The following is a 13,137-nucleotide window of genomic DNA, read 5'->3' as shown; positions in this document are numbered from 1 at the left end:
TTTAGATTTTTTTGTGGGGCTCAAAACAGGTGCCCTGAATGACGGGTCGCCATTGATGTGGCTGCTATGAAAGTGAACTGTGTTTGCGGTAATTAGGGGTGTATTAATTTTGCCGATTCTGTTGAAAAACTTTTCTTAAACAGAAGCAAACGGAACAAAACGGGAATAAACATACCTGAATTTGTCCAATAGAAACTCTTGTTTCCAACTGTTGGACGAATGATTACACCCTAAATCAGCAAGATGCAGGCAAGAGTGTGCAAGGCGGTATTGAATGTGTCACTGTCTGTCACCTTGACTATTCACATTTCTCTCAACCTGTGCACCTACATTGTAAACTTTGATTTAAATAATAGAAATAAGCCCATGTTCATAAACAAAAGATATCCTCCTCTCTCATCTTAAAAACTTCTTAAGGCTAGCGGAACCCCTCGACAACATCCGCTGAAATGGCAGAGCGCAAAATTAATTTTTTAATATTTAACTTTCACACATTCACAAGTGCAATACATTAAAGCTTAACTTCTTGTTAATCTAGCCATCGTTTCCGATTTCAAAAAGGCTTTACAGTGAAAGGACACCATACGATTATGTTAGGTCAGCACCTAGTCACAGAAAAACATACAGCCATTTTCCAGCCAAAGAGAGGAGTCACATAAAGCAGAAATAGAGAGAAAATCAATCACTAACCTTTGATGATCTTCATCAGATAGGACTTCATGTTACACAATACATGTATGTTTTGTTCGATAAAGTTCATATTTACATCCAAAAATCTCAGTTTACATTGGCGCGTTATGTTCAGTAATGTTGTGCCTAGAAAACATCCGGCGAATTTGCAGAGATCCACGTCAATTTACAGAAGTACTCATCATAAACTTTGATAAAAGATACAAGTGTTATGCATAGAATTACTGATATAGTTCTACTTAATGCAACCGCTGTGTCAGATTTCAAAAAGCTTTACAGAAAAAGCACACCATGCAGTAATCTGAGTACAGCGCTAAGCCACAAAAACAAGCCATACAGATACCCGCCATGTTGTGGAGTCAGTAAAAGTCAGAAATAGCATTATAAATATTCACTTACCTTTGATGATCTTCATCAGAATGCACTCCCAGGAATCCCAGTTCTACAATAAATGTTTGTTTTGTTCGATAAATTTCATCTTTATGTCCAAATACCTCCTTTTTGTTAGCGCGTTTAGTTCACCAATCAAAATTCACAAGGCGCGGGCAAGTCCAGACGAAAAGTCAAAACAGTTCTATTACAGTTCGTAGAAACATGTCAACGATGTATAGAATCAATCTTTAGGATGTTTTTATCATAGCATCTTCAATAATATTCCAACCGGACAATTCCTTTGTCTTTAGAAATGAAAAGGAACGCAGCTCGCTCTCACGGCCACGCGCGTGACTTAGCTCAAGGCATTCTGCCAGACACCTGATTCAAACAGCTCTTATTCGCTCCCCCTTCAGAGTAGAAGCCTGAAGCAAGGTTCTAAAGACTGTTGACATCTAGTTGAAGCCTTAGGAAGTGCAAAATGACCCCATTTGCGCTGTATACTTGAAAGGAAATTACTTGAAAAACTACAAACCTCAGATTTCCCACTTCCTGGTTGGATTTTTCTCAGGTTTTCGCCTGCCATGTGAATTCTGTTATTCTCACAGACATCATTCAAACAGGTTTAGAAACGCCAGAGTGTTTTCTATCCAAGTCTACTAATAATATGCATATATTAGCTTCTGGGCCTGAGTAGCAGGCAGTTTACTCTGGGCACGCTTTTCATCCGAACGTGAAAATACTGCCCCCTATCCCAAACAGGTTTTAAACATCACCGACCTCCACTGATATACAGTGCATTTGGAAATTATTCAGAAATTATCCCTTCACTTTTTCTACATTTTGTTACATTACAGGCTTATTCTAAAATGGATTCAATAAAATTATTTCTATAAATGTCATTATGGGGTATTGTGTGTAGATTGATGAGGAAAAAATATTATTTAATCCATTTTAGAATAAGGCTGTAATGTAACAACGTGGAAAAAGCTAAGGGGTCTGAATATTTTCCAAATGCACTGTATACTTAACACCCAAATACCATCAGCTTGGGCAGGATCAGACGGATGGAGACGTGTCAGGACCGGAGATGTTTCTGTTGTACAACACTTCTTTACAGAGGACCATTGTTGGCTATGTCGACATCCCTTGATATGTCCCCTGATGCAATATAAATTGTTTTTTTACCCAATTGCTACTGGCGAAACAAAAGAGGAAACTGAAATGCAGATGCACAAACACGCTCTCTTAACCTCATCTCCTCTCCCTTTGTGTTCTTCAACTCCCCCTCCCTAACTGTATCTCCCTTATCCCCTTTTTCCTTATACTGTACATACCACTCGGTAAGGTCAACATTATTGGACCATGATTTACCTGCTCCTGAGACAGTAAATCTACCGTTCTCACTGTCCAGACATGACTGGCTGTATGGCTAAACCAAACCTGAACCCTTTTTATTTGTATCTAATTTAATTGAACCTTTATTTAACTAGGCAAGTCAGTTAAGAACAAATTCTTATTTACAATGACGGCCTACCAAAAGGCAAAAGGCCTCCTGCGGGTACAGGGGTCTGCGATTAAAAATTAAAAATAGGGGTCTCACGAGTTGCGCAGCGGTCTAAGGCACTGCATCGCAGTGCTAGCTGTGCCACTAGAGATTCTGGGTTCGAGTACAGGCTCTGTCGCAGCCGGCCATGACCGGGAGGCCCATGGGGCGGCGCACAAACGGCCCAGCGTCCTCCGGGTTAGAGAGGGTTTGGCCGGCAGGGATATCCTTGTCTCATCGCGTACTAGCGACTCCTGTGGCGGGTCGGGCGCAGTGCACGCTGACACCATCGCCAGGTGTGCGGTGTTTCCTCCGACACATTGGTGCGGCTGGCTTCCGGGTTGGATGGGCATTGTATCAAGAAGCAGTGCGGCTTGGTTGGGTTGTGTTTCAGAGGACACATGGCTCTCGACCTTTGCCTCTCCCGAGTCCGTACAGGAGTTGCAGCGATGAGACAAGACTGTAACTACTATCAAATTGGGGTGAAAAAAGGAAAAATAAATACCATATAAATATAGGACAAAACACACATCACAACAAGAAAGACAACACAACACTATGTAACGAGAGACCTAAGACAGCAACATAGCAAGGCAGCAACACATGACAACATAGCATGGTAGCAGCACAAAACATGGTACAAACATTATTGGGCACAGACAACAGCACAAAGGGCAAGAAGGTAGAGGCAACAATACATCACACAAAGCAGCCACAACTATCAGTAACAGTGTCCATGATTGAGTCTCATTCCAGTCGCTAGCTGCAGCAAATAGGAGTGACCCAGGGATGTGTGTGCTTTGGGGACCTTTAACAGAATGTGACTTAATGAACCCTTAACGCAACCTAACCATTCCATGCACAAAACAAAAAAATATCAGCATGTAATCTGTGAGCATGTTCTTCAAATCAGTCATCTCCAGGAACAGAACATGTCTGGATGGTTAGTCAGATAAATTAATTCATTACTGATGAGTTGTGGACAAATTGCAGGCAAACAGCTCATTGGGGTTATCTTGTTTGGCATATCCATGAATAAAGCCCATTTAAAGCATCATTGTCAAACCCCGAGCTGTGTAAGGACACACAAATCTGCTCCTGAATGATATGGACATTGTGACATCTCACATCCTTATGAGGGCGACATAATGTTCTTATCTACGACCGTGGTTTTCAATCTGTGGTCAACCGGAGTTCGACAGGTGCTCCATCATTTATTTTAGAATTGTTTTATTTTGAAGAATTTGTCTCTTCAAACAATAACAGTTGGGAGTATTAGTATTAACGGTGGAAGCAATTTTACCTTCCTTTTTACAATGCAAATACTATAGTTTATATTAATAATAATAATAAAACACCTTTAATCTGTTATAGTCACTGATAAAATTGACTACATTTAGGTGGGGAACCTCTGATCTATGACTAGGTCTGCTGGTGGAACTCAAGATATTCTTTCTGGGTGTTAGAATTAGGTTCAAGTCGTCTCTATTTCAGGCTGTCCCTTTCTGTAGGTTCAGAGACTAGGGGCTAGCTTATGTATCGCCTCCACTTATCTGACTACGGTGTATGATGCGTACATGACCCCCATACAGGGGTCATTGACTGAGGCGGGGCCTTGTCTCTGTGGCCCTCAAGGTCCAGTCCCTTGGCTCAGGCTGTGTAAGTAAGACCATGGTTATCATTAGCCAGATGAGGATAATGGGTTGATGGGCTAGACGTCACAAAGGAAACGAGAGAGGCTTGTCTTCCTCTCTTCCTTCCGAGGTGGACAGCTAATTTCCCTTTTCCCTCTTCCTGAGGACGTTCTCTCCAGCGGCTCTTCTCTCTATCCCTATTTTTTTGTTTGGAGTGGTTCCGGACTTTCTGGAAACCGACTTGCCGTGGCTAAAGATAGATTTCTGCTCATGTGCGCATGCAGGTGCTGCTGCTGCTTCGCCGATGAACGTCTTTGTCTGGTGTAGCCTACAAACTTCATGCTGTGCACAAAGGACAGGGACGATATGTTCACACTATTGCATTCTGTACCTCAGTAGGCTATTAAGCATAAGCACAATTTCATGTTCTTTTTTCAGGAGAAAGGCTACATGCAGTTACAGGTATCTGCCAAAATAAAGGAAACACCAGCATAAAGTGTCTTAATAGGGCATAGGGCCACCATCAGTCTGAATAGCTTCAATGCACCTTGGCAAAGATTCTACACATCTGGAACTCTGTTGGAGGGATGTGACACCATTCTTCCACGAGAAATTCCATCATTTGGTGTTTTGTCGATGGTGGTGCCGCCGTGAAAGATACTGTCTCAGGCGCCACTCCAGAATCTCCCATAAGTCTTCAATTGGGTTGAGATCTGGTGACTGAGACAGCCATAGTATATGTTTTACATTGTTTTAATGCTCATCAAACCATTCAGTCACCACTCCTGCCCTGTGGATGGGGGCATTGTCATCCTATGGGGGCTTAGCTGTGGAGCCAAAATAATGGCCTGCCCAGCATTTCTATACATGACCCTAAGCATGAGGAGATGCTAATTGCTTCATCAACTCAGGAACCACACCAGTGTGGAAGCACCTGCTTTCTTTACACTTTTTATCCCTCATTTACTCAAGCGTTTCCATTATTTTGGCAGTTACCGTTATTTTATATGTTGTGCACAAAAGACATGATCAACATGTTCGTACCCTAATTACAAACCTCAAGTGGTGAGTTACATGCAGCATATCACACACAAACAAGACAAAGACAGTCTAATTAGCCATGTAATGTTATTTTCTAGTCGTCACAATGGCTAAGCAGGAGGCAGACAGGCAGTCAAAGTAATAATTTTCCTTTTCAGCAACTCTGGCTAATGGCTACACTATTGTAGCAACTACAAAAATGAGACTAACTCATCACATAAAACAGATTATTTTTGCTCCAATACAATATGAAAACTTCGTATTCGCAGCCACTGCCTTTTTGTTTCTCCTCTTTCTTCTTCACGTGTTATCGGTACTGGTGCAGTTCAAGACAAGGATGATAAATGGGTCAACACGTCCTGAACACACACCGAAGACATTGGTAATTGATCAGTTGATCTCATTGATAAATTGATTAACTCAGCTACAGTGAAACCCTAGTTGCATACACCCTCCAGTATACTGTTGGCAGGACTGACAGACGGAATCTGTCAATAGAACGGCTTTGCGGTCACAGCACTCAACAACACAATGATCATGAGTGGCAGGCCAAGTGCTGTGACAGGTGAATGGCCCTTCATGTGAAGTCAATCTGATCTGAGTATAATAAATAATAAATACTCTGAAAATTAGACAATCACATAGGCAAAAAGTTCATCATGATAACTTCAAAATCAGATTTAGGGATCTGCACACCAATTTGAACCAGATGTTACAACCACAACCATAGTGTTGTTACTTGACACAGGTGGACCTAATGTTTCTTGCATTATGTTTTTCTCATACTGATCAAGAAAACTCAAAATACATGTGAATAATCTAGCATGTCTAAAGCATGGGAAAATATGTATTTATTATCTCTTTGTGAGTGAAGATGGGGGTAATATCCAATCTAGACAGAGACAAAATTGCACTTACCATCATGTTATTTTTAAACAAAGAGGGTGATAGCAAACAATGACAGAAAGGGAAATGAGACAAGATGAGAGGGGAGGGCAAGGGATGGAGAGATGTACAAGATAAACAGAGAGTAGGGGAGAGCTGTATGTGACGGTGCAGTAACACTCGGACGATAGAGAGGGAGGACGATAAGAGTCTTGGGTAACGAGAGAGAAGTCCAGTTGAACATCTGTGCTTGCATTACAGTGGTCACTTCTCTACTTGCTAGGCAAAGACTGACTGAGAGATACAGAGAGAACCAGAAGAAAAATACTTTGCCACCACCCTGCATCTAAGAGGAACAGGACAAGTGCCTTTTGGGGACCTTACCACTCCTAAGTTGTGACATTGGGTAAGGCCTTATTACTGATGATTACATGTTTTATACTTTCCAAGTATGATCCACAACTTTCATAGTAAATGTGATTGTGAAAGAAACTTTAAGGAACCATAATGTCTTTAATTATCAATTGGACAAATGTTGAATGGTCAGATGTACGCCTGAAATAGAGTTTGAAGACCAAAGCAACATTTATACACTACAGGTCAAAAGTTGTATAACACCTACTCATTCAAGGGTTTTCTTTGTTTTTACTATTTTCTACATTGCAGAATAATAGTGAAGACGTCAAAACTATGAAATAACACAATGGAATCATGTAGTAACGAAAAAAAAGTTTTATATTTGAGATTCTTCAAATACCCATCCTTTGCCTTGATGACAGCTTCGCATACGCTTGGCATTCTCTCAACCAGCTTCACCTGGAATGCTTTTCCAACAGTCTTGAAGGAGTTCCCACATATGCTGAGCACTTGTTGGCTGCTTTTCCTTCACTCTGCGTTCCAACCATCCCAAACCATCTCAATTTGGTTGGGGTCGGGGGATTGTGGAGGCCAGGTCATCTGATGCAGCACTTCATCACTCTCCCTCTTGGTCAAAATGCCTTTACACCGCCTGGAGGTGTGTTGGGTCATTGTCCTGTTGGAAAAACAAATTATAGTGGGACTAAGGGCAAACCAGATGGGATGGCGTATCGCTGCAGAATGCTGTGGTAGCCATGCTGGTTAAGTGTGCCTTAAATTCTAAATAAATCACAGACAGTGTCACCAGCAAAGCACCCCCACACCATAACACCCACTCCTCCATGCTCTATGGAGGGAAATACACATGCGGAGATTATCCATTCACCCTCACCGCGTCTCACAAAGACACGGTGGTTGGAACCAAAAATCTCAAATTTGGACTCCATACCAAAGGACAAATTTCCACCGGTCTAATGTCCATTGCTCTTGTTTCTTGGCCCTATTCTTCTTATTGATGTCCTTTAGTAATGGTTTCTTTGCAGCAATTCAACCATGAAGGCCTGATTCACAGTCTCCTCTGAACAGTTGAAGTTGAGATGTGTCTGTTACTTGAACTCTGTGAAGCTTTTATTTGGGCTGAAATCTCTGAGGCTGATAACTCTAATTAACTTCTTCTCTGCAGCAGAGGTAACTCTGGGTCTCCCATTCCTGCAGGGGTCCTCATGAGAGCCATTTTCATCATAGTGCTTGATGGGTTTTTGCGACTGCACTTGAAGAAACTTTAAAAGTTCTTGAAATGTTGCATATTGACTGACCCTCATGTCTTAAAGTAATGATGGACTGTCGTTTCCCTTTGCTTATTTGAGCTCTTCTTGCCATAATATGGACTTGGTCTTTTACCAAATAGGGCTATCTTCTGTATAACCCCCCCCCCTTGTCACAACACAACAGATTGGCTCAAACGCATTAAGATGGAAAGAAAATGCCACAAATTTACTTTTAAGAAGGCACACCTGTTCAGTTAATTGAAATGCATTCCAAGGGACTACCTCATGAAGCTGGTTGAGAGAATGCCAAAAGTGTGCAAAGCTGTCATCAAGGCAAAGGGTGGCTATTTGAAGAATCTGGGGGTGGCAGGTAGCCTAGTGGTTAGAGCGTTGGACTAGTAACCAAAGGTTCCAAGATTGAATACCCGAGCTGACAAGGTAAACATCTGTCATTCTGCCCCTGAACAAGGCAGTTAACCCACTGCTCCTAGGCTGTCATTGAAAATAAGAATTTGTTCTTAATTGACTTGCCTAGTTAAATTAAGGTAAAATATATTTTGATTTGGTTACTACATGATTCCACATGTGTTATTTCATAGTTTTGAAGTCTTCACTATTATTCTACAATGTAGAAAATAGTAAAAATCAAGAAAAAACCATGAATGAGTAGGTGTTCTAAAACTTTGGACCAGTAGTGTACTAAGTCAAGAATGTTCGGGAGTTAAGTAATCTATTAGAACCACTGATATGTGAATTTATCACAGTGGGTAACCATTAGTCATGGCAATTACATACCGTTGAGGAAACATTAATGGTGTGCCATGCCATCATTACAAGGACCATGAGGGAACCATGCTATATTTAGAGCAAATTAACAAATCTGCTTCAAAATTGTATGATTTTCACTATAAAAAGTTTCCTCTCTGCCTTTCCTCCCTCAGATCAAGTGTGCTTACCATGCGAGGAATGCATCTAAGTCTGTGTCTGGCTCTGCTGCTGCCATGGTGCAACCAGTGCCAGAGAACGGACTCTGCCAGTGCCAAGCTGGGAAAAGAAGACACGGGAGACCTGTTGGCTGTCAAACTCGTAAACCGCAGTGGCATCCTGGGCCCTCTGCTCCCCCCAGAGTTCCATCCAACACCCCGGCAGACCAGAGCCCCACGTCCGGTCTCCAAGAGAGCCCAGCAAAGGTCCCGCTTCACCCTGTCCCTGGATGTCCCTACCAGCATCCTCAGTGTCCTCATAGACCTTGCCAAGAACCACGACATGAGAGCCAAGGCTGCTGCCAATGCAAAGCTGATGGCACGCATTGGGAAAAGGAAATAAGGAATGGGGTCGTATGGGCAAAGGCTAAGGGGGGCAATTCTCAACTCACCAGGGTGGGTTTTCAAAATCAGGTTAAGGGATGGATAGGTTATGGGAAGGAAGGGTTGTTATTAGAAGAAAAGACATCTTGAAGTCTTTAATTAGTTTAGCCCTTTATCTGTTTTATATTTCTATTGCATAATTCTTACCTCATTTTATGCCATAAAAAGATCCACTGTCTGCCTGTACAGAAACATTATATAAAAAGAATGATAGAACAAATTGTGCTAATTAAATGTCACATCAAATATAAGATGAAGCTGGTCTTTTGTCTCCGCTACAGTGGGCAAAATGTATAATTTGTGGGCAGATAATCTTCTGAAATAGTAATAGGCAGGGAACCATTTGGAGTCTGTTTATTGTTTTTATTTGTATGTGTAACAAACTAAGGAAAGGTTGGAAAATAAAATCAGATAATATAACCTAATTTCTTTGTGTACAGCTTATTTCTTCTGCATTGACGTCAGAGGCGTTTATTAATTACAAGCATCAGTAACCAATAAAGCACTAACGGATAAGTAATATCACCCTGCATCATTCCCAACAAGAAGACTGATAACAGGACTATGGCACAGGGAGGAAATTGACCCGAGACAGAGGTCCCTGTTAGATCATCCATCTAGTTGATTAATGCTTGATCCCAAGTCAATTGGATAATTAAAGCAGCAATGCTGAGAGTAATTTTTTGTCACAGCACAGACCATTACTTAACTCAGATAGATGCATAAGCAAATTACAAATAAACATTCGTTTGGACTCCTGGAAGTACTGGATGGTGTGCAGGTGGTGCAGTTTGTGAGGTAATATGGCCTACAAAACGCATAAGATTGATGGTACAAAAACAATCATAGTTTTTCCTCTGGGTTTCACCTGCCATATCAGTGCTGTTATACTCACATACATTATTTTAACAGTTGTAGAAACTGTAGAGTGTTTTCTATCCAAATTTACCAAGTATATGCATATCCTAGCTTCTGGGCCTGAGTAACAGACAGTTTACTTTGGGTACGCTTTTCATCCGGAAGTCACAATACTGCCCCCTAGCCCAAAGAGGTTCAAAGTTTAGCCCGAATCCAACAACACACACACACAACCGTTCAAAAGTTTGGTGTCACTTAGAAATGTCCTTGTTGTTGAAAGAAAAGCACATTTGTCTATTAAAATAACATCAAATCCATGTGAGAAATTGCCAAGAAACTGAAGATCTCGTACAACGTTGTGTACTACTCCCTTCACAGAACAGATCAAACTGACTCTAACCTTTGTAACTCTAGGCAGAGTTGTGAAGAAAAAGCCATATCTCAGACTGGCCAATTAAAAGTAAAGATTAAGATGGACAAAAGAACACAGACACTGGAACTCTGCCTAGAAGGCCAGCATCCCGGAGTCACCTGTTCACTATTTAATGAAGCTGCCAGTTGAGGACCTGTGAGGCATCTGTTTCTCAAACTAGACACTCTAATGTACTTGTCCTCTTGCTCAGTTGTGCACCGGGGCCTCCCACTCCTCTTTCTATTCTGGTTAGATACAGTTTGTGCTGTTCTGTGAAGGGGGTAGTACACAACGTTGTACGAGATCTTCAGTTTCTTGGCAATTTCTTGCATGCCTTCATTTCTCAGAACAAGAATATACTGATGAGTTTCAGAAGAAAGGTATTTGTTTTTGGCCATTTGAGCCTGTAATCGAACCCACAAATACTGATGCTCCAGATACTCAACTAGTCTAAAGAAGGCCAGTTGTATTGCTTCTTTAATTAGAAAAACAGTTTTCAGCTGTGCTAACATAATTGCAAAAGTGTTTTCTACTGATCAATTATCCTTTTAAAATTAACACAACACGACATTGGAACACAGGAGTGATGGTTGCTGATAACGGGCCTCTGTATGCCTCTGTAGATATTCCATTAAAAATCAGCAATTTCCAGCTACAATAGTCATTTACAACGGTAGTGTATATATATATGTGTGTGTATTTATTTATTTATTTCTATAATAGCCTACCATAGGCTATACAGAAATAGTGTCAGCACAATCTGTATGATTACTTTTGGCCAGGCCCATATCATACATTTCTGAAGAATAAAATAAATGCCTTTAATGAACCAACTATTTAAGAAGGTCTCACTCCCCCATTTGGCTTCTGTTGTCGTGTGTAGTCTACTACTACTACACCACCAACATAGACAACATAAGTTAGTTAACAGCTATTTTAAGAAATAGAAATGTATATTTGAAAAGAAAATACAGATGAGTCACTGAACCCTGGGGCCAAATTCTAGGGCACTTTCCTGCATAACTGAAGCCGCAGTTGACAGCTTATCATGTGGTCTACCATTTGTATACTACCCCAAAGGGGTCTGAGGTGCATCAGAGCAGTAGTGAATTGAGCAATTTCTATGCTGTGACAGGTCATACTTGAGATCACATCTGATAGCTTCGACCGCCGCGGGATTCATTCGTTGCCCAGATGATGCAGTGCCCGACCGACAGCAGCCTCACGGGTGTCTCAAGGTCATTCATCATTTTTCCACATGATGTCGTTATTCACACAAAGTTGGATGAAGCATTGAAGCAATTTATAAACCATGCAAAAATACCATGATTATAAAGATACTAAGAACACCTTTAGTGAATTTCAGCGTTTATAGCGTTCAGAACAGGAATTATCTTTTATTACGTGATTTAAAAAGGTGCTGCCAATGATGGCTTGGTGGATGACACTCAGCAGACAGCCATAACGAGAGGCTTTTTGACTCAAAGGTATACCAACAAGTAAGTTTGTTTTCATTGTAAATAGGGTAGATTTACGTTTGCCCCTGACATTCATTGAAGATTTCTAAGTAGTAGGCCTAATGGAGCTGGGACCTCGTTTGCCCTGTAAATCACTACGGTAAAGTTACCTTTATATTAAAGATTCAGACTTTGCTCATCAATACCTCTTCAACAGAACATGCCAGGATGGTATAAATTACATTTTGAATCGGCTGACGATAGCGAAGAAGCTACACCGGTAGTCCAGTTCTGTTTACAAAAAGTGATCTTCAAAGTAATTTCAATGGCAGATTCTCCTTGTACTGCAGTTTAGGGACCATCTTAAAAGTGTAATTTGAACCCACTGTTAACTGAAATGTCAATAGTTTTCAAATCTCATGAGAGACCTCTCAAACCAACTTTAATAAGTTCAAGGACCTGTCCTCTCCAATCAACGCCAATCAATTTAATTGACTTTAAATAGGAAAAATACGTACTTAACTTCAATAGCTTAAACCCCATAATACTTTCATGGATACACCCAACTTTTATTGGTTCAGGGACTATATCGCTAATCAACGGCAATTACTTGAGTGTTTTTTTAGTTTGTCAATTTTTAAAAATGAATTTTAATTGAATTTACATGAAAAAAATAGAGATGAGAGAGCCAGGGAGGGCTCGGGCCACCCAGGGAGGGAAGGGGGCGACTCACAGCCAAGGATGCCAGGGTCACTATTCCAGCCAGCTCCCTGCCCCAAGGAAAGTGCCAGGGGACCACCCAAGGAACCCTGCTCTGCACCCGAGAAGGACAGTGTCCGTCACCTACCGTAGGCCTCAGCCAGCCCTTTCACACTTGCCTGGCTACCCAGACTCCTTGTTCCGGCCAAATGCTATGCCATGCCCAAGGACGTTCGTTTTTTTCTCCGCAATGAGTCTGGATCGGAGTATCTCCCTGACCCTTCACTGAATGCGAACACATTCAAGTTCATCTGATTGGTCCAGGAACTGATGGGTTGGGCCAGAGCCAGAACACACATGGGTAAATCTGTACTCTGAAAATGTCATTGGCTTTGATACTCTAATTGGTTAGAGGTTATCCAATCGCTGATGACTTTGTTTTGTACAACATCCCTCATGCCCCACGTCACCACAACTGACTTCAATGATGGCAGTCTCAGACTAAAGTAACTAGCGAATGACCAAGCAGCGGAAGAATTTAATGTCGCCAG

At 41.4% G+C, this 13,137-nt stretch overlaps 1 protein-coding gene across 1 annotated transcript; it reads left to right on the top strand.

Annotated features, from left to right (window-relative positions):
- Positions 1–8,750: 8,750 nt before the first annotated feature.
- On the top strand, positions 8,751–9,125 carry LOC115143746 (urocortin-2-like). The gene has a single exon (XM_029684222.2). It carries the CDS (start codon positions 8,751–8,753, stop codon positions 9,117–9,119), a length of 369 nt encoding a protein of 122 aa, XP_029540082.2. The 3' UTR covers positions 9,120–9,125.
- The last annotated feature ends 4,012 nt before the right edge of the window (positions 9,126–13,137 follow it).

The sequence above is a fragment of the Oncorhynchus nerka genome, linkage group LG15 (assembly GCF_034236695.1).
Source record: "Oncorhynchus nerka isolate Pitt River linkage group LG15, Oner_Uvic_2.0, whole genome shotgun sequence".
NCBI lineage: Eukaryota > Metazoa > Chordata > Actinopteri > Salmoniformes > Salmonidae > Oncorhynchus > Oncorhynchus nerka.
This window is presented reverse-complemented; position numbering and strand designations above follow the sequence as displayed.